The sequence below is a fragment of the Thunnus thynnus genome, chromosome 2 (genome assembly GCF_963924715.1).
Source record: "Thunnus thynnus chromosome 2, fThuThy2.1, whole genome shotgun sequence".
NCBI lineage: Eukaryota > Metazoa > Chordata > Actinopteri > Scombriformes > Scombridae > Thunnus > Thunnus thynnus.
The window spans coordinates 38,135,000-38,158,223 of NC_089518.1; the positions used below are offsets into that span (position 1 = coordinate 38,135,000).

General features: G+C 36.9%; 1 protein-coding gene and 1 long non-coding RNA gene across 2 annotated transcripts in view; both read left to right on the forward strand.

Moving 5' to 3' along the window:
* The first annotated feature begins 6,369 nt into the window (after positions 1 to 6,369).
* On the forward strand, positions 6,370 to 12,475 carry LOC137172647 (uncharacterized). Its single transcript, XR_010925015.1, has 3 exons — positions 6,370 to 6,469; positions 6,580 to 6,718; positions 11,302 to 12,475. It is a non-coding gene; the product is annotated as an uncharacterized lncRNA (long non-coding RNA).
* Positions 12,476 to 15,939: 3,464 nt separating this feature from the next.
* LOC137170075 (GTPase IMAP family member 8-like) overlaps positions 15,940 to 23,224 on the forward strand; it is a 33,035-nt gene continuing 25,750 nt past the window's right edge. The window contains exons 1-4 of the mRNA XM_067573433.1: positions 15,940 to 15,958; positions 16,402 to 16,461; positions 16,731 to 16,813; positions 18,623 to 18,670. Coding sequence (XP_067429534.1) covers position 18,670 — 1 coding nt within the window. The 5' untranslated portion in view covers positions 15,940 to 15,958; positions 16,402 to 16,461; positions 16,731 to 16,813; positions 18,623 to 18,669. The remainder of the gene's footprint in view (positions 15,959 to 16,401; positions 16,462 to 16,730; positions 16,814 to 18,622; positions 18,671 to 23,224) is intronic.

The following is a 23,224-nucleotide window of genomic DNA, read 5'->3' on the forward strand; positions in this document are numbered from 1 at the left end:
GCTGATTAACGGAGAAGTTCTCTGAAGCCCATCACCTGGTACTAATTACTGCTGCTGTTTTCTATTATTTTATATTTTATATGTTTTGCCCCAACTGCTTTATGCCAATTGTCAATAAAAACAGCTTAAATTTCACCACATTTCCACACTCAGCTGGCTAAAGTTATAGCAGCAGCCTAATTAGCAGCTGGAGCAGACAATTATCACATAAAGAAATGTGCTGACTCACAGCAATGAGAGGGAAGCACTTTTATGCAGTAAAACAAAAGGCAGTGATTGGACAGTATTGATCAATGAGTAAGGGAGGGCACTGTAAGGCTGTGACCAGACTGGATGCAAATACAGCTGACACAGTTGGTAAATGACAAGATCAAGGGGCCAAACCATATACTGTATAAAAGAAGTGGACGTTGCCACCATGATGCCACACATTGATTTGTGGACTCCCTCTTGAAGCATGGATGTATTATAAGAACTGGATACATTCTGTCCAATAAGAATTGCTTGGCTGGCACATATGCCAGTTTTACCAGTATAAAACCTCCATGGATCAAAAATTCATAATAGAAAGAGTCATAATTGACCTTGTTTGCAGTTGGAGGTTTCTTATCAACAGTTGACAGATGTCTCTTTTACAATGGTGGTCTATGGGGAAAATGCTTTTTGGGCCGCAGGGGATTTTTTGCCACAATACCACTGGGAAAAATTTGCTGCAAGGCTGAGCGGCGGGGCCATATCCAGCTCTTATAATACATCCATGTTTTGAAGCCTTTAGTTCAGCATTTTGGCCATTGTCATTTTGTTTTTCTGGAGCCAGAAGTGACCATATTTGGACATATAAGCACTAGCCAGCTAGCTTAGTTAGCAAGGTGCATCCATAAATCATGTTAACTGTGATATCCATCAGGATGTTAATTTTGGCTACTGAAAACCAGGCTTAAAACAAAATATACTTGCTGGAAAAACTGAACATCTGACTCCTTAGAGGGTCTTTTAGTACAAACAAATGCTGAACAAGTCTATTTTAAGTGACCAAAATGTTACAATTAACTTTCATGACCTGAAAAGACAGCTCTTGGATGGCTACACCTATACTCTGGGGTTATGATATGTAACCAATGTTGTCGCTGTGGTAGCGACTTGTCAATCACAAAGGAGCCATACCCTAAAGCATACCCTGCTTAAATGTCTATTTTACTATAAATGGGACCATAATTTACAAATGAACATCATGATATATTGACGAAGACTTGAAACTAGCAATTGAGACCATAAACTCATTAGGAAACTATTTACTGGGGTAGTAAATCAAGTGAGAAGTAGGGTCATTTTCTCGTAGACTTCCATACAATCAGACTTCTTTTTGTAGCAAGTTGAGTCGCCCCCTGCTGGCCATTCAAAAGTATGCACTTTTAAAGCACTTCCATAGGAGCTAATCACGTGTTGCAAACACTCAGCATCCGTACACTTTCCCACATACAGCCAATCATAATTTGTGACATCAACTGTAAACGCAGGACCCTGAGCCGACCAGGCAGTCCAAGTCGATCTGGTAACTACACTGGTCATCCCACAGCAGCAGCCTGACTCCCGTGTTGTCAGACTGATCTTTTAATTTTAATAAATTTATATTTATGTAAATGTGGTGATATCTATACATACAGAGCCCCAGAGGGAGCGCTGTTGTTCTGTCCAGTAAAAACATGAAGCTTCACTTTTCATTCAGGCAAACTAATGTGGCAGCTACAATTCTTAGATTTAATCTGTGAGACCAATATTCATCTTCCAAAAGGATTTATATCATAGATCAAAATGCTGCAGAGACATTAGAGCCAGCGGTAAATCACCAAAGACCTGCACAGAAATACTTTAACAAGTAGTGCAGTTTGTCTGAACACTGAACACAAATAAAGACAAAACATTCAAAATAATAAAATGCTCATTTAATGCAAACTGTAACCAAACTGTCCAAGTTTGATTTTATAAGGGGTTGTATGAATGAATGACAGTGTGGTTGAGTGACCAAGGGAATGACCGGGAAAGTGACTAAGTGACTGAGTGAGTGAATGAATGCATATCTTAGAATGACAGAGTGAATAAGTGAGCCAATGAATATTATTTAAAACTTTTTGTAGAAACATGACGTGTTACAGAGAGAGGCATCATGGAAGCTTTAAAATGGTGGCGCAGCTATCGATTTCTACACAAGCTATGAGTAAATTGATACCATGTATGTTAAGTAGGTTGCCATTTTTAGGAATATGAGAGCAAAAGCATCCATCAGTATTTGCAGTTCAGCTGATGGTGCAGATTACTATGAAAAGCTCTGTCAAGTTGGCACTTTGCAAATTCCACTATTATGTAACACAACTTTCCTAAACTACAGTATATAATACAATGCTTATACAAGTCTCATTCCCAGCATTTTGTGAAACAATGAACATTGAATGATTAAATGTTTTTTCCCATCGCTGTTTTATAACATCTAAACTCAGAAATGTGCTTGTGGGGAAGAGTGAGGACCAAAAGGCAGCACTTGGGCAGCACATCATACAGAGCGAAGCTTTTGATAGACGTTATCAACACTGACTGAAAGACACAGAACAAAACTACAAACTGCAGCCTCCAAAATGACCCCTGAGCTGAATCAGCAGCTCTGGCAGCGTCACACATTAATAACATTATGAGTTTCACAAAGCTTGTAGCTGGTGTCGCTTTGTGGCTTGTGTTCCTGTTATTTTGTCCACCTGCTGTATAATCAGTGGATGGTTTAATATAGGTGGGATCCTCTATTATCCACTGAACCTGTCTTGTGTGTTTTACACTGTTGTGTCCAGCAGGTGGAGCTCTCCTTTTGACAGTCATGAAGACATGACTGGTCATCTGTTTTTATTGGTTTATATTTATATTCTATTTATGTGTTCACTCTGCAGTGCTGCTGTGTTTTTGAGATTTTATCCACATTTTTATTGATTTTCCCCTTGACCCTCAAACTTATGTTTGTGTTTTTATTTGATTGTCATCAGTCTCTGTAAAGCACTTTGGTCAACATTTGTTTTTTTTAAATGTGCTCTATAAATAAGTTGACTTTGCTTTGACTTGACTTTGTCGTGGACCATTAACATTTAGGCTTGAGGACATTAAAGGACGGGTGCACAATTTTTAAGTGTGTCTTAAACCAACAGTCGGGTATCAGTGAAAGAGGGTTTCCTCACTGTAATCATTCCTCTTGTTCATACTGGATATTAAAAGATCCCCTTCAAATGTGCTTTCAGTGGAAGTGATGAAATTACTATTTCATACAGAGTATTTTTATGTGTCTTAAAATATGTCTGGCAGTAGACTCAAGTCATTCTCTCAATGGTTTGCTCAACTAGAGACTGAGGACAATCTCCCAGCTTTTGTTGGTAGAAACAATTAGAGAATTTAAAAAGAAATCTGCATTGCAGAACCAATCCAAAGTCTTTAGGGCGGCCTTTCATATTGGGGCAGTGACTTGAAGTTCACTACAGAGGAGAATGGGTGCAGAGCATTATTTCCAGTAAGGTGTGTCCTTGACAACATGTAAGGGGTGTAGGTTTGTCAGCGGCTGTACTCTCCACTGTTCGAGCAACTACCATGCATTTAGAAATCCACAGATGATCTGCAGGCGGGGAGATCTCTGACAGTCTGGTATCGCAAGACTAGTCTGGAGTCAATCCTTAAATACATTTCCATTTTCATGGTACATTTGAACTGCTCTGTTCAAATTTTGAAATCCTGGATGATAAGACATTTTCTCTGAGGAAAACTTTCCACAGCATTCCCAAACCATCATGATGGGGGAGAGGTCTGTGTTTAAAGGGGAAGAAAGTAGTGAATGAGATTGGACACGATTGTCAGCGCCTCCTACAAACCCATCTATATTGTATGATAAAGTATTCTTTCTGAATCTTTCCCAATAGGGAGCCATGTCTCTGGAACTCTTTCTCCAGTCCAATCATGATCATAGTTGCTCAGAGGGTAGATAATATATTTTATACACAATTTGTTTAAAAGTTTGGTCTGAACTATGCCAACAAACTTTAAATAGCATATGTTTGTTGACTGTACCAAACGTTCAAACAGAGTTCAGTAAGAGCTTTTCTGTATGTTGCTTCTTATACTTTGAATCTCCACTAAATGGGTTTAAATTACAGTCACTGGTTTCTCTGGGCAAGTTTGGAGCTTTGCTGCAGGAACTCTGTTCATCATCATCTATCTGCCAGTCAGTGATGTAAGGCAGGTTTATTTGTATAGCACATTTCAACAACAAGGCAATTCAAAGTGCTTTACATAGAGCATAAAAGGCATCAAAACAGAATATAAAAGCAACACAAGTAAAAATACATATAAAAACAACTAAAAAGTGTTAAATTTGGAAATAAAAAGAAGCTAAAATAGAATAAGAAAGATAAAACAAGAGACTAAAAGTTACAGTGCAGTGTAAAATATTAACCCTCAGTCTTCAGCTGTTAAAAGAACTGAAAGTTGCAGCTGACCTGCAGTTTTCTGGGAGTTTGTTCCAGATATGTGGAGCATAAAAACTGAACGCTGCTTCTCCATGTTTAGTTTTTACTCTGAAGACAGAAAGCAGACCTGATCCAGACCACCTGAGAGGTCTGGATGGTTCATAATGAAGCAGCAGATCAGAAACGTATTCAGTGGGGTGTCAATGAAGGTTTTAATGCCACAAACAGCCACTATTTCTCAGTCCAATTTATTAAGGTTGTATGTTTATTTTCTGTTTAACTGTAGTTTTATTCATGGTTTTATTATTTTATATTGACTAAAGAGAGGTCTGTCTGTATTACATGTTTTTATGTTGCTGCCTGTGTTTTTTAGGACTCTCTTGCAAGATTTTCAATCTCAGTGAGATTTTCCTGGTAAAATAAAGGTTAAATAAAATAAAATTAAAGAAGTATACTATTTGATAAACTGTTAATGTATTTTTGGAATGAGGATTGTTGTAATTTGAACTGACACAGAAACAAAATTCACCCATTTATCAGTGGATCAGCAGATAAGTTGGTCTGTTACAGACACTGAGCACCAGACCAAAGGTGAACAAGGAAATAAAACTCAAACTATAAAGATTAATCAACAAGATTATTGCTACAACTTTCTTTATTAATCTTTCTTATTCTGTCACTGCTGGGAATACAAACAGTAATGAAGCATTGTGTAGAAATACTTTTATTCAGAGAATGTTCAGCAAACCTAGATACACACTTGTGTTTATGCACACACACACACACACACACACACACACACACACACAGTCTTGGTTCCATCACTTCAGAGGACATTACATTAACTAACTCTAACCACTACCTTAACTTTAAACCAAGTCTTCACCTTAAAATTAATGATTTACATTATGTGGACTTACTTTTTGTCCCCAAAAGAGAGGTGAGTCCCCACAATGTGAGGAATACTTGTTACACATACATACATACACACACACACACATGCATGTCCACAACTAGCCCAGGGCAGTGGTTCCCAACCTGGCGGTCAGGACCCCCACAAAGGGTCGATGGATTAATCTAAGGGGTCGCAAGAGGATAGAAACATATTTCTGACACACAAAATTGTTTTTTTGCAAGCTTTCTTTAAACTGTCACTTTATTTATTCTAAATCACTGCATTCTATCTCTTTAAGTGCCTAAAGTTATTGAAATAAAACAAAATAAATCCTCTTTGATTACAGTGCAACGTGTGACGAGGGTCCCAGGTAGACTTTGTTGTATTTTATGGGGTCACAAGCTAAAAAGGTTTGGAACCACTGGCCTAATAGACTAAGATGTCAGCATGAACTGCATGAACTGCCACTCAGCACATTAAACATATTATCATTAACATTAAAGATCCCCTCCAGACATGTTGTAAGACATATAAATGTACTCTGCTTGATATAATAATTTGTCTGATAAGATTTTCCCTCAAAAAATTATCAAATTAAAAATTCTTAAAACATCTTGTCTTCTTTCTCCTCCATGTAAAAATCCATAAGTTCAAGTTTCTAACTAAATGTGAGAAACTTGAGAACTGCTCTAACTTAATCCATCATGAACCAGTAATGTAACTGGTTTTGTTCCGGTGCAGATTAGCTCATGCTGGGCCTTTGTGGGTTTTGTGGTAGTTGGTCCAAGTCAGACCAGCTCAAGTCCACTGTGAACCAGTGATGAGATGTGTGCTGGGTACTGGTCTATTATGGGTCCAATGAAATTAGTTCCTTGTAGGTCATCACCTGAAATGTTTTAATGTAACATCACATCTCTTTGAAGCACCGTGTTACTGGTTAAACATCTACCAATCTGTGTCATACCTGTTCAGCGTCCTGCCCACTCTCCTTGGAGGAGGTCGTATCAGGTGAGGTTTTTATCAGTGTGGAGAGGTTGTACTTTCATTTATGTTCAGGGAGAAAGAAGCAGTAACAGTTTCATTGGTAAGTGATATCAATTTAAATTAAATTAGAACAAATAGGGATCAGTATAACAGTAAGGACTATTTCTGTCAATTGTTCATTGATAACTGATTGTTGATAATCTGACTCAGGTTTGTATCGACTGTTGAAGCCCGGAGATCAGACAGAAACACTGTCTGTAAGTTACAGACAGTGAAATGAGTGAATAAACTCATATTACCAGTAGAAGATCACAGACCTACAGTCAAGGATAACAGACAGTCACCTCAGGTAAGTTCTGTATGTTGAACTTGTCTAAGAGAAATAAATGACAGCTGTCAAACACTGCAGGATATCTGATTCTATCTTGAAACTCAGTCTGAAAGAACAACATCCAGTGAAATGATTTGTTGAATTTACATTTGTAAAAATCTTCTGTTTAAATTTGTTGATTTGGACAAAATAATGCATTTATCCATCTTAGATAAGCAGATAAATCTATGTTTCAGACTCTTGAGTCTAAAGTCCAAAGATGAATCAAAGAGATAAACTCTCATTTGATTACAGCAATAATGATAACACAAGTACAAAGTATTACAACAATAATAAAGTTTATAACTGTAGCTGCAGGCAGTAATCTTTTCAGTTTTTTTAGTCTGCCAGCAAAGTTTCAGTTGAGATTATAGTCATCAATTAACCATTTTGTATTTTTATGTATGCTTTTCCAGCCCAAGTATCACACCAAATTGTGTAATACCATGTCAGTCACATTTTGCCTTGACTAAGCATGAAAATTACATGCGTGTATGAAGGTGTAGTACCAGCAGGGGGCCATGATTTTATGGCGTGACAACACTGTAGTTAAGGTCTGGTTAGGTTTAGGCACAAAATCCGCTTGTTTAGGGTTAAGGAAAAATCATGATTTGGATTAAAATGATCACTTAACGGGTGGTGTAAGTTAAAGTTTAAAAAACTGTCCTGACTCATAGTTGGAAACGCAGGGCCGGCTCTAAATATTTTGGTGCCCTAGGCAAGATAAGGATTTGGTGCCCCCCAACCAACCACATTCCACTCAAAGTACCCCACCAGTACCATACCAGTGCTGCCTCATCACCACCCGCTAATTCTACAGTAAAAATATGGACAACAAACATCAGACGCCACAATGGTTGCGAGACAAAAATATATATTTTTATAAATTAAATTTACTCCTCAAACAAATTAATCGCATATCAAAAAGAATGAATAAATTGTTAAATATTGCCAACTACCTGTTAGTAACATACAGACACTGGCACTTGGTTATTCATAGATTACACTCGATAGATGGCTCCCTCCATGATGTCATGTGTCTAAAATATTCTGGACTGTTCTCATGGCTTTTGAGTATGTCACTGCAGTTTTTACAGTCATTCAATCCATTACTGATTAGTTTGTAGTTGTTTGTTTTGTGAGAACAGTTTGCAGCAGAAGCAGTAAAGACTTTTTTTTCTTGGAATATACCAGCTTCTCTTGATTTTCTCTCCATTCACTAATTTTCTGTAAAGTGGTGGTGATGGGAACTTCTCCCATCCTGTCATTTGGGAAATGTAGAGTCTTATTTGACCCGATATGGCCTCTGCTGACTAACAGCATCCTCACCACATCAGACAGGATCTATAGCTGCTGCCTTGATGGACTCACATACTTCAGGATCTGTTCCAGTTGATGGAGTCTGCAGGCTGTAGAGTAGCAGCAGTGGATGTTATGTCTGTTGTTCCTTCACCTGCGGCCAAATCTAGACATACATGCAAATATAGTTATTAATCCTTTAGTAAAGACACACAATGATTCATAAATTACACATCAGGCAATAAGCATATCTGAAGCATAAATTACATAAAACGGTTGACCAGAACTGTTAAATTGAAAAAAGGTCAAGAATCCAGGTTTAAATTATTTTTGAATAATGAATGAATGATATTTATGATTCAATATACTTTATTGCGCTAGTGTTACCATGATAATGGAAGTATGTAAGAAACCATTTAATAATAGATAATATTGGTATTTGGCTTGAAACTTAAATGGACCCATAGTTCAGTGTAGTTGTAGCCCATTTGTAAAAATATTTAGGTGGTATTGCATTGAAAATGAAGGGAAAAGAAAGAATGAATGAATGAAAATGAAAGAAATTAAATCAATGTGTAAGCTGCAGTTCTGCCATTGTGAAGGGTTAGAAAATGGCCAAAGTAAATAAGTAATTAGAACTCACCTGCTGCAGGTTGTGTTTCACTGCAGGTAGCTGGAGTGCTTGATATGATGTTAGATGTTGCTTCACCTGCAGCTTTATTCAAACATAGGCAGTTTTCTCTGGAAAGCAGGTAAAAGTTTCCAGGCAGACTAAAGCAAGATCAAGCTAACACGTAAACTGATGATTGAAATTTGATCCATTTGGCTGATTCTGTGTTTACAGTGTTTTCCTGAAAGATAGTAATTTTTCCTTGTGTGGTTAAGATATCAACTTATGGATCTTGTTCACACAAGTTATTATATTGTTTGACCAGCCCACTCTTGACTCTTGACTTATGCATCAAAGAATGCATAAATTGTTAAATATTACTAGTTGTGTTTCACTGCAGTTAGCTGGATTGTTTGATATGATGTTAGATGTTGTTGACCTGCAGCTGTATTCAAATCAGTGGTGGCTGGTGACTCAAAAAATTGGGGACGACAGGAGGCAAACCAACATGGAATCTTACAACAAATCGCATCAAACTATATCATTGTCCTCCACCTGATGAAATCGGAGGGGTGGGGGGCAATTTTATATGCCAATAAAACAATTTGCTTTCAAAAACAAAAAGCCCTGATTGGTGTAAAGGCTGCTTCTTTAAAGACATTTAGCATATACATATTGTTTGTAAACAAAGAAGTGCTCATTTTAGCCGTGCAGTGGTTCAGGATGTGTCATTTTACCAACAAAGTAAAATTCAAATTTATAGTATTGTTCTATTGTGACAACAGATTTATGCTCTCATCAAAAACAGATAAGATATCACATGATTTACATGTGTTTCCTATGTATTTTCTTAGTATACAGAAATATATAAAGTTATATAAAGCTTATAATCTGATACAGGTTCAGATCAGTGGTGAATACTAGAACATTCACAGATCTCAAAGTGTAGGTTCACAAAAAGTATTAGCCTAATGCATGTATCAAATACATGACTTACACACTCTTATCTATGTGCATGACATACAAAATATAGTCTACAAAGCTGTTAACATTTGTTATTCTAGTTACTTTAAGTTTATTAATTAAAAAAACTGAAGAAATTGTCACTACAAGCAGCCAGACCTCCTGCACACTCATTCACTAATCACACAACATCAACAGGTGACTGAAAAACCACTTAATTTAAAACAAGATTGATTCCAAATGAATGAGTGAGTCCAGACAGCTCACTGTAACTTCAACAAGCAAACTACCCACAACACACTATATATATATATATATATATATATATATATATATATATATATATATATATATATATATATATATATATATATATCTGCTGCATTCTTGTTAAAGAGATAAATTCACACAACAGCCACAGAGAGACATTTAACCATCAGAGAAGAAATTAGCATCCAAAGAGACAGAGAGAGAGAAGCTGTATCTGACTCAGTAAGTATTCCTGTCATAACGTCCATTTGTGACTGTTGGTCATCTTGTTTGTTAGTTAAAAGAACTTTGTGGCTGCTGGTTAACCAGTCTGATATCATTAGCAACAATGACAAACAAGCTAACTCTCCTGGTTGTTTCTCCGGTTGCTTCTCTCTCCAGCCTCCCCGACAGCGTCTTGCTGCTGCTGCGCCGCACAGTCCAGATCCATTCTCCCGTCAGCTTAACAACAGTCCTTAACAGTCATAGATTAGCATGAAAAAAATGAAGTACATTAAATCGATGTAAGAGATCCCGCCCTGCAGAGGACAGAAGGTACCCATCCTCCTCTGTAACTTCTCCAGCAGCTGGAGGCTTCTGCAGATGTTCCCTAAGAGCATCTGGACAGTTATTGAGTAGATATTAGCCTGTTACAAGCAAACACATGTAGCTGCAGAGTAGACAAACAACTGCTGCAGCCTGTTGCACCAGCTGTGTGGAAGTTCAAACTTATACGTTACGTTACTTATACGTTATAACGTAAATTATTACTAAGTTATGATTTATGCATCACTAAAATAAAAGCTAAAAGATTAATTACAACATAACTGAGGAACAACTAAATGTTTGGAGGTGTAAATCATGAAATGTCAGAACTCACTGATGGTAAAACAGCAGTTTCTGCCACACAACATCATTTTCTCATTAATTAAAGAGACCTAATTTATTGATATGATATTTCAGTATTGATCCAACTTACTACAATGTGCTATGATACCAAGTGGCTCATGCCAGTTTACACATAGTTGATGCAACTCAGTGCAGCAATCTGTTTTTATAGGAATAGCATTTGTTATTACCAATGATCTGTGTGATGGTGTGTGGAAAGAAACTGTTCTTATGCCTGGTTTCTTTCCACACGTTATCACACTCATGAACAATGAAATCAGACATGTGATGACAGACAATCCCTGTACAACAATCCTCATGTAATAACCCTGTATTACCATAACATGTGCAAATCGAATATATTACAGTTTATATTGACATTATAAGTAAACAGATACACATTACTGTAAATGTAAGTCCAATCAGACTGTTGTTATTATTATTGTTGTGTGGTAAACAACAAAACAGTAATTTTTCACAAAGAAGCTTTCAGCTGACATAAGACAACTTAAACATCAAGATAATTTAACATTTTGTGCTTTTCTCTTTTTAGCCCAGCAGTTGGTCTCCAGTTAGTTTCTGATATTTCCAGCAGAGTGACGTTATGGGGGCCTCACCATCATCTGGTGAGTCCAGTCAGACTTTTAGTCTGAATAACACACTGTCCACATATTACACACATTATAAAAGAACTGTGCCCTCTTCCCTGTTTTTGTGACAAATCACCATATTTTTTTTAGTTCTGGTTTCTGGAGCTGAAACCAGCTGTTTGAGGTCATTAATATAACTATCATTATTTCATGAGGGACACATGCTGTTTTTAGTCGTGCAAGTAATTGATCTTAATATCTTTGTATTTCTGTTAAGGTGAGACAGGTGGATCAGAAAACAGCCACATTTAAAAACTGAGTCAAAAAAGCAGTGGAGTCATTGTTGTTTAACATTTGGTGAATTTCTTCCTTTAAAATCAACATGTTACACCAATACGATCAACTCATCACCCAAATACCCAAATATCAGAACAGTTTTCAAATGGTGATGAAATTTTGAGTGAGCCAGTTCTCTGAAACTTTAGTTACAATAAATTGCCGGAGTGAAGATGCTTTGGACACACAATAGTCAATCTTCGATTTGACTTTTTCTGATCGCATATCCTGTTGCATTTCTCAGCTCTAGACATATTTTACAAAACTGTGTTCTGTATCTGTTTAATTGATCAGATACAGTAAAATTATTCTTGTTTCCATGCCCTAAACTTTCATTTATTAAATGAATATAATATTCATGCCAAGAATAAAATACCACAACTGATGATACTTCTCTGCATTTATCTACCACAAAATATCTGATGAATTAATCAAAAAATAATCAAAACTTTGCTCTGAATGAGTCAAGTTTCTCTTCTTCTCCTTGTATTTATGTTTAAATGAGTCTAGACATCACAGGTACTGAGGTGTGGCCTTCAGATACTGATACAGATACAAGTATAATGGTCTCAGTTCAGGCAGAGTAGATAATACTTGTATCAGTCTATTCAGGCTGTGAAAATGTTAATGCTGCTTGTGGACACCAACAATCATGAGACGTTTGAATGGTCGTTGTCATGAGCAGAATTATTACTGATTAAATGTGACTGAATGGATGATTTTTTTTACATTTTCTGTATCTCTACAGTGGCAGTGGGGGCCAGCATGATAGGTGAGTAAAACTGGACTGAGATGGAATTATTCTTGTGTATATTAACATCTAAAATGACAGTGTTTTATATTTTATAAAAACTACAACTTTGTTTTTTATATATTTAATTGATCAAATACAGTAAGATTATTCTTGTTTACATGCCCAATATGCCAGTGGTGGAAAGTAACTAAGTACATTTACTCAAGCACTGTATAAGTTCAATTTTGAGGTACTTGTACTTTACTTGAGTATTTCCATGTGATGCTACTTTATACTTCCACTCCACTACATTTCAGAGGGAAATATTGTTCTTTCTACTCCACTACATTTATTTGACAGCTTTAGTTACTTTTCAGATGAAGATTTGACACAATGGATAATATAACAAGCTTTTAAAATACAACACATTGTTAAAGATGAAACCAGTGGTTTCCAACCTTTTTGGCTTTTGACGTCTTACAAAAAGCAGTGTGTAGTCGGGGTCACATGTCACATGTCTATGAGTTGTTAACAGCTCCACCAAATAGTGATTTTTCCCTCTAAACTTCTTACATGCTTTCATTTCAAGAAATGTTCAGATGATCCAATATTTCAGCAAAAATCAAAGATTAGAGAAAAAGTCCAAAAACTGAAAACAGAATTTTGTATCAGAACTTTGTTTTTTCTTCTTTCCTCTCCCATTAATCATCTCAAGACCCCTCAGATTTATCTGCTGACCCTTTGGAGGGGCCCGATCCCTAGGTTGGGAACCACTGGACTAAACTAGCCAACTGTATATAAAGTAGTTGAAATTAGCTCCACCTCCAGCAGCTACAATAGTAACATGCTGCTCTAACACTGATGCTTCACTATTAATAATCTAATGATGTCATATATAATAATATATCAGTCAGAGGGACCAAACCACTACTTTTACTGCAATACTTTAACTACATCGAGCTCATAATACTTATGTACTTTTACTGTAGTAGGATTTTTCATGCAGGACTTTTACTTGTAATGGAGTATTTTTACATTGCTGTATTGGTACTTTTACTGAAGTAAAGTATCTGAATACTTCTTCCACCACTGCCATCTGCCACACAAAATCTAAACTTTTATTCATTAAAGTCCTCCTCCACTCAAAAACATGTTCTTCTTCTTGTTCATTCAGTTGGATGTTGTTCTCTTCTCTGTGCAGAATGATGTATGTGCAGAGTTTGTTTTCACATTCATCTGCTGAAGGAAGAAAGTTTCTCTGAGTTCACTTTAAACCTCAGTTTAACACTTTAACCTACGAGCAGGATTTGTGACATCACAACTAGTTTGCAGCCAATGGTGGTCCAGTATGTAACTTACACAAGTGTGATGTGGAAACTTGAAGCCTCCAGTTGCACAAACAATGAGAATGAACTTTACAGTGAAGAAGGAGACATCTGGTGTCCAGCAGGAAAACTTTAGAAATCAAAAATATTTACATATATTACATCTATTAAGACTGTTGAAATGTTAATGCTGCTTGTGGACACCAACAATCCTGAGATGTTTGAATGGTCGTTGTCATGAGCAGGATTATTACTGATTACATGTGACTGAATTAATGATTTTGTACATTTTCTATATCTCTACAGGGGCAGCCTTGACCACCAGGGGAGGTGAGTAAAACTGGACTAAGACAGAATTATTCTTGTCTATATTACCATGCTAAACGGTTACTAAATACTATAATCTACAACAGGAATGCTGCTCTATAGGCTAAACATACAAGATGGATAAATTGATTATGACAAGATTATGGGCTGTGATTAGGTTATTTAGAATGAAAGATTTGTTGGACACTGACTGAGTGTTTAAAAGAGCAAAGACAACAGAATTGGGTGGCTTAACTGAATTGGAATTACTGCGGCAAACTGTAATTAAATTATCAAGTCTAGCAGTTGACAACACAGGATGCTTAAGATGGTGGGTATTTGTTCTAGTTGTGATCCTAACAGGAATACTATATGAGTCCAGGTAGGAAAAGTCAGATGGATTGACTGTGAGTCAGGCAGCAGGAGCCTTACAAGATAGCAAAGTCAGTTTGATGTTGGTTGATAACAGGTGAGAGCCTTCCAGGGAGGGGTGGAGGCCATCATGTTTAAACAGCTTAGGCTTGTTTAAAAATACAGAAAAATTGTCAACAAAGGGGATATCTCTGTTCCTGCAGTAACCTTTTAAGCGGATGTGTTGGCGTAGGCAGCTGAATTTTATGGCACCATAACCTAGGGGAGGGATCGCCTGTTTCCTGGTCACCAGATTGAGTATAATACTTGTATCAGTCTATTAAGGCTGTGAAAATGTTAATGCTGTTTGTGGACTCCCAAAAATCACGAGGTGTTTGAATGTGCATTGTCATGAGCAGGATTATTACTGATTACATGTGACTGAATTAATGATTCTTTACATTTTCTGTATCCCTCCCAGGGGCAGCTGGGGCTGGGGCCATTATAGGAGGTGAGTAAAACTGGACTGAGAGAGAATTATTCCTGTGTACGTTAACATCTAAAATGACTGTGTTTTGTAATTAACAAAAACTACAACTTTGTTCTTTATCTGTTTAATTGATCAGATAAAGTAAGATTATTCTTGTTTCTTTATGTTATTATGGTAAGCAGTACCTGCTTGTATTGAAGCTTAGTGGTTAGGAAATGCAGTCAGCGATATCGGTTGTCTAGTCAGAACACATGATCCTGAGTTTTATTGTGAGTAAAATGCAGATACACAGATGCACAAGAACTATTACTATTCCGTAGGAGTGTGCTTCTAAATGAGGGGGAAATAAGAAAAAACACATCAACGTTATGCTACTTAGACTATACTATCTCTATATTTAACATAAACCTCACAAGTGGGATTAACTTCTACAGCTGCAGGAAATGAACCATGCTAAACGGTTACTAAATACTATAATCCACAACAGGAATGCTGCTCTATAGGCTAAACATACAATATGGATAAATTGTTATCAGCCAATATAAACTCGCTGGTAAATTGATACAGAAACAGCTGGTAAACTTAAGACATTATGATATAAATCACCAACAGTAAATAAACATCTCCACAATACACAAATTAAGTTCTCACTTGTGGTCATGGACACACACGAACTGAAGAGATCAACTGAAACTTAACGTGCTAGAAAATATTTGACCGTCTAACTTATTAGTCTGTCCACTGTTCTCCACAACCTAGCACGAGCTGCCTGCAAAAGGGCTTTGCCTAGCACAATTTAAAGCCTCCAGTGCCCAAACACTGGAGGTGTAGCCTTCAGATACTGATACAGATACAAGTATAATGGTCTCAGTTCAGGCAGAGTAGATAATACTTGTATCAGTCTATTGAGGCTGTGAAAATGTTAATGCTGCTTGTGGACACCAACAATCATGAGACGTTTGAATGGTTGTTGTCATGAGCAGGATTATTACTGATTACATGTGACTGAATTATTGAAGAATTTAATTATTTTTACATTTTCTGTATCTCTACAGGGGTAACTGGGGCCATCATGGGAGGTGAGTAAAATTGGACTGAGATAGAATTATTCTTGTGTATATTAACATCTACATTGCCAGTGTTTTGTATTTTTCAAAAAGTGAAAATTTGTTCTGTATCTGTTTAATTGATGAGATACAGTAAGATTATTTTTTGTTTCTTTATGTTATTATGGTAAACAGCACCTGCTTGCATTGCAATTTCCTTTCAGACCAGTCGACATTTAAATCATTCATTGCAAAATAATACTTAAAATTTAAGTTTTGCAGTGTAGCTCTGTTCATGTGATGCTCCAGAAACAAATCTGAAGCGCTTTATTATAAAACCAAAGATGTCCAGTGTATAAAATATATTGATATATATACTTTTTAAATTATAGATATGCATTGCATTTTTTAGTTATACACATTTGTGCATCATCTTCAATCTTCATTAATGAATTTCTTTTTTGTTGATTTTACAGCCTGCCTGCCAGATGTATTTCAGAATCGCCGCGACAGCATGGACTCGAAGCAAATTAACAGTCAGTCAAACTGAATTGAATTAGAATTGTTTAATAAGATCTGAATTCAAAGCATTTTATATGTGGTGGACACAAACTTAAGGAGTTACTTTTAATTTGTTTTAAAAATGGGGGATCAAAGGTAAGTTTATCAGTTATTGATGGCTGACATATTCTCTTCATGTCCTAATTAAATAAACTGGAATTTCCCCAGTGGTTGTAACTCCTATTGGAGTCTATTCTCTTTGATTACTGTTAATTTACACTTGTGTTTGTGTTTTCTAATCCAGTGGTGGAGACAACACCCATCCAAGAACAGGAGGGGAGGGACTCCTAACGACAATCTGAATTTAAATTCTTGAGTCTGTCATTGGTTAGTATGTGAAGGATTTCTTTTTTACTTTATTGGCCTTTCTCCGTTATATTACTGTCTTGAGTAGTTACGTGCCATTAAGGTTCTGTATATAGATAATGAGATAATTAAACCTCAGTTTAGTTCATATTCTGCATTCTATGGGGTCAGCAACTCTGACTGTTTAATACTTTTGACTTGTCAACTTAGCAGCTGTAGGAAGTTTTGTCTCATCCACAGACTGATGTTATTCAAACAGTTGTGTAATGACAATTTTCATTTTTCCAATGTCCTTTCTTTTCCTAGTTTTCCTGTTGCCATTAATACAGAGTTAAGATTAGAAGTGATCTTATGCAGACTCAAAACAGATTTTCCAGTCAGTTGGCTGCCGCTTAGTTTGTTCTTTTATTGAAGTATTTGTACAAGCCATGAACATACCGGGTTTTCTGTCCTGCCAGCTGTGGTGTGTGACTCCGTTACCGGACTGGTAAGAACTGTATGTGCTCCCCCTACCTGTGCCTGCTGTTTCCTGTCACCTATGGCCGTACATATACAACCCTGTGCATCTAATGACCGCCACCCAGTGTCCAAAATAATACTGCAAGTTATAACTGAAAAAATGACATGCCAACAATCAACATAAATGGCTCCTACAAAGTCTCTGTTACCAGCTGCTGACAACGCTCTGGACAAAGAAACCTGCCCTCCCAGTTTCTCCTTAACTGTTGCCAAGACCATCGATGTGTGTCTAATCCATTCATTATTTACTTTAAGTTTGCTCCAAGACTTTTTGTTCAGAAAAGGTCAAACCGACAGAGATATCTCTGGGTTGAGCTCTTCTCTATCTGGACCCATCCAATCTCCTGATTATTACTAATCCATGTCACCACAGCACTGAGCTGAGCTGCCTAGAAATATCATCTGAAGTTAGATTGAACCAGACCTCCTCTGTCTTACTCTGGATCTAATCTTTACATCAAATATAACTGATGATCATATTCCATAGCAGTGTGTCACACCAACCACTTGTGTTGCCTCTCTGTATTCATCTACCACAAAATATCTGATGAATTAATAAAAAAAAAATAATCACAACTTTCTGCTGAAGGAGGAAAGTTTCTCTGAGTTCACCTTAAGTCTCAGTTTAACAAATGCACCTACGAGCAGGATTTGTGACATCACAACTAGTTTTGTAGCCAATCGTGATCCAGTATGTAACTTCCAATAGTGTGATGTGGAAACTTGAAGCCTCCAGTGCACAAACACTCAGAATGAACTTTACAGTGAAGGAGGAGACATCTGGTGTCCAGCAGGAAAACTTTAGAAATCAACAATATTTATATGTTAAGAGATTCTGGATTTTCAATGTGGGAGAAGGAGGAGATGTTTTGAGGATTTAATGAGGTAAATTAACATTTTTTGTGGCAGAACCACATCAGACACAAACTATTATTAAAAGCTGGGTATTTTTATATGTCCTAAAACATGTCTGGAGGGGATCTTGTGTTGCTTCTTTGTATTCATCTACTACAAAATATCTTCTGAATTAATCAAAAAATTAATCACAACTTTGTTCTGAAGGAGTGAAGTTTCTCTTCTTCTCCTTGTATTTATTTTTAAATGAGTCCAGACCTCACAGGTACTGAGGTGTGGCCTTCAGATACTGATACAGATACAAGTATAATGGTTTCAGTTCAGGTAGAGTAGATAATACTTGTATCAGTCTATTGCGGCTGTGAAAATGTTAATGCTGCTTGTGGACACCAACAATCATGAGACGTTTGAATGATCTAATGAATGATTTTTTACATTTTCTGTATCCTATTTCAGATGTGCTGCAGCACCTTAGAAGCAGCTCTAAATTACTGCCACCTAACAGTGAGTAGAACTGAACTGAGACAGACATTATTCTTGTGTATATTAACATTTAAAATTGCAGTGTTTTGTAGCTGGTAGGTACAAACTCACATTTTATTTCATCTAATAGTTATAAGCTCACTGGTAAATATACAATTTTAAAGATGACAATGGCTGAGAGATTCTCTTAAGCTTACTTTAAAGAAACTAGTTGTGAATCCACTTTTAATGTAATCAGTTTGGATGTGATCAACTGTGAGTTTATTTTCTAATTTAATTTTCTTCTCAGTGTCTGAGCTGAGGTTTGTTCTGCTGGGGAACAGCTGGTCTGAGAGGAGCTCAGTGGAGAACATCATACTGGGAAAGACTGAGTTCAGCACAAAGGACAGTTGAAGGAGAAAGAAATAGTTCTCATCAACACCCCAGATCTGCTGCTTCCAAACATCTCTGAAGACAAATTGACTGAGTTTATAGAAAACTGTGTGAGTCTCTCTGATCCTGGACCTCATGTGTTCCTGCTGGTTCTAAAGCCTGAAGACTTCACTGAGGAACACAAACTGAGGATGCGCAGAGTCTTGAAGAACTTTGGTGGTCAACCATTTGATCATTCACTGATATTGATATCAACACCCAGAGAGGAGAGTCCAGGTTTTATGGAAGAATACAGGCAACACCCACCCTTAAAAGACCTAAGCCTGTCAAGATGTAAAGAGGAACATAGTGTGTATATATGCACCCCAGTCTCACAGCAATTCATGAAATAGTCATGAAATTTAATGTAAATATTCGTGTACATGGACATGATTTTTCCATTTTTTTCTTGACAGTCAGCATGATTTTCAAACTAATGTATTTTAATTGGAAGTTGGTTTTGTACCTTTCGCACTTTTTTCTGTCAGTTGGGACTCAGGGGCCCAGAGGCTGTATTGTTTTCTCTCATTTGTTATTCATTTTTTGACTATAACTGCTACATTACTCAACATTTAATCACGAGATTTGATCCTTATTTTTATTCCTTTATTTTAATATTACCAGCCTGGTGGGCGGACCAGAGAGGACGCGCTGTGTATGAATATGTTCCTCACTGTCAATTTTCTTCTCTCTTTACCTCTATCTAACATTTCTCAACACAAAACACAAAGGTGTCCTTGATAACTCAAGAAATGAAAGGTTATGGCCATTTACTTTAATTATTTCTCCTTCGATTCTGAGCAATCAAGTTTTTTTGTCAGTTTTAGATGATAGCGGCTACATTAGCCTACCCATGATCCTCAGCCACCGTTACTATGGTGAAGATGCCAGCTAAAGTCGTGACATAACCTGTATTGCAACTCCCTTACATAGTCACTTAAGTTTCTACCATGGATGTATTATAAGAGCTGGATACTGAACTAAAAATGGTGCCCATTCAGTCTTATAGGAATTGCTTGGCTGGCGCATACGCCAAAAAAAGTTTCTAGCTTCCAGGTTTACTTCCATTTTGTGTGGCCCACTGAATATACGCAGTAGTGTTTCTCCTGTTGGTCCATGAGTTCCCACTCGGTCCATAGACTTTACATTGTGATGACATCACAGATTTTTAAATCACTTTTCTCGGCTCTAGGAAAGTTTTACAAATATAAAACCTCCATGGGTCAAAAGTTCATTATAGACAGAGTCATAATTAATGTTGTTTGCAGTTCGATGTGTCCTGTCAACAGTTTTACAGATGTCTCTTTTAATATGGTGGTCTATGGGGAAAATGCTTTTTGGGCTGCAGGGGGATTTTTCGCTGCAATACCACAAGTGACCACTGGGAAAAAATGGCTGCAAGGCTGAGTGGCGGCGCCCTATCCAGCTCTTATTATACATCCAGGGATACTACTTTGGCACCATTTGGGTTATTTTTTGGTTCCTACCTATAATATATAGTAGACCTAGAGGCAGAACTAACTTCTGCCACTCCAGTGTTCTGCACATAATTAATTAAATAAACACCATGTAAGGCAAAACACCAAAAAAAGCACAAGAAAGAACAACAGCATGAGAGTTTTAATTATCAAGTAAATATACAAACATATGTATACAGTCTATACTAATCTAGATGAAAGAAAACAAGAACAAGGATGAAGCGAGCAAGACTTAGTTCCTCCTAAATAGTAAGCAGCCCACGAGGTCATAAACTATTCAGTAAAGTTATCAGACAGGGATCCTACATCTTTTCAAATATGGGTCCGTGGCCTGATGTGTATCAATCTGGGGGTCCTTGACACCAAAAAGGTTGAGAACCACTGTGTTAAAACATATCTGGAGGGGATCTTTAAATACGTTTTCATGTTCATGGTACATTTAAACTGCTGTGTTCAAATTTTGAAATCGACAATAAAACATTTTCTCTGAGGAAAACTTTCCACAGCATTCCCAAACCGTCATTATGGGGAGAGGACTGTGTTTAAAGGGGATAAAAGTAGTGAATGAGAACATGATTGTCGCTGCCTCTGACACACCCATCTGTATTGTATGATAAAGTATTCTTTCTGATCCCACCCTGTATACAAGTGTGTATTTGGCTCACCCTCTATCACATTGGGCAGGGCCTGAAACTTGACTGTGAGTCACAGCGCTGCTGGATCCATGAAAATAGAGCCCAATAAAGGAGCCACGTCTCTGGAACACTTTCTCCAGTCCAATCATGATCATAGTTGCTCAGAGGGTAGATAATATATTTTATGCACAATTTGTTTAAACACAGTGTTTGTTTGCTTGGTGCTGTCAAAATAAGATGCTATTTAAAGTTTGTTGTCATAGTTCAGACCAAAATTTAAAACAGAGTTTGGTAAAAGAGCTTTTCTGTATGTTGCTCCTGATACTTTGAATCTCCACTAAATGGGTTTAAATTACAGTCACTGGTTTCTCTGGGCAGGTTTGAAGCTTTGCTGCAGGAACTCTGTTCATCATCATCTATCTACCAGTCAGTGATGTCAATGACGTTTTTAATGCCACAAACAGCCACTGTTTCTCAGTCCAACTTATTAAGGTTGTCTGTTTATTTTCTTTTTTATTGCAGTTTTATTCATGGTTTTATTATTTGACATTGACTAACAAGAGGTCAGTCTGTATTACTTGTTTTTATGGTGTTTGTCTGAAACTTGTTTCTGTCTGTGTTGGTTAGGACTCTCTTGCAAGATTTTTAATCTCAATGAGGATTTCCTGCAAATAAATATTAAATAAAATAAAATATTTAATGTATACTACTTGATAAACTGTTAATGTATTTTGTAATGAGGATTGCTTGTAATCTGAGCTGACACAGAAACAAAATTCACCCATTTATCAGTGTTCAGATCAGCAGATAAGCTGGTCTGTTACAGAAGCTGAGCACCAGACCAAAGATGAACAAGGAAATGACTCACTGTAAAGATTAATCAACAAGATTATTGCTACAACTTTCTTTATTAATTATTCTAATTATGTCACTGCTGGGAATACAAACAGTAATGAAGCATTGTGTAGAAATACTTTTACTCAGAGAATGTTCAGCAAACCCAGATACACACTTGTGTTTATGCACACACACACACACACACACACACACACCAGACTATATTTCTGAATGAATGAAGCAAAAATAATTGTTTATTATACGGATAATATTGATGATTGAAGTGTTGTCACAAGTCTTTGGCTCTTAGACTCTACAGGGAGATTTTGAATCGAGGGACATCAGTCCTGAGCAGCAGCAAGATAAAAAATCTCATGGAGACCAGATACTGACGGTGGCTGATTACTCCTGCTGAGACTGATGAGACTGATGAGACTGATGAGACTGATGAGACTGATGAGATTGATGAAGTGATGCACTGATGAATCTGCAGAGACTGGACGGTGATGGGGAGGTGCCACCCTGAAAGCACTAAAGGCAGAGAAGGAGAAAACATATTTAGAAAGACAGATGCAACATGATGAGACTGAGAATGAAGGTGTGTCATCATGTTATTGGTTAGATGTGACCAACTGATGTTAATAATTGATGTCTTAATTGATGCAATGACACACGAATCATGTTGTAGATGGAGATTTAATTAACTATGATGATTTGTAGAAAAATAGTCTACATGAAATCAAATAACCTGTAAAATGTTATATAATTATAATTGTGCAGTGTTATAATTGTTATTAATACTGTGTCAGAGTAGATTCTATGGTGGCTTTATAACTGTGGTTTGTGCAGAAAAATGGTTTCAGAAACACATTTTTAATATTAGTCCACAACTACAACACCAAAGTCAGCTACGGTCTCAAAAATTAGTTTGTAACAGTCAACACTCGAACAAAAAAAAAAAATCAACATTAGTAAAAATTGAATATTACTAAGATACTTCTGTTCAATTTGCATTTTTATTACATCATATTTCTATTTTTCATATTCAACTCTATAGTGAGTGTGAGATAATGCACAGCAGCAATACCTAAATACATCACCAGCAGGGGCATCACTAGAGATTTATGGTTAGGGGGGCTAAGCCTTTACAGAAAGAGGAGGGGGGGTGGGGTGGGGTGGGGGGGTTAAATGGCCCCAAAAAGTTTGTCATGAAT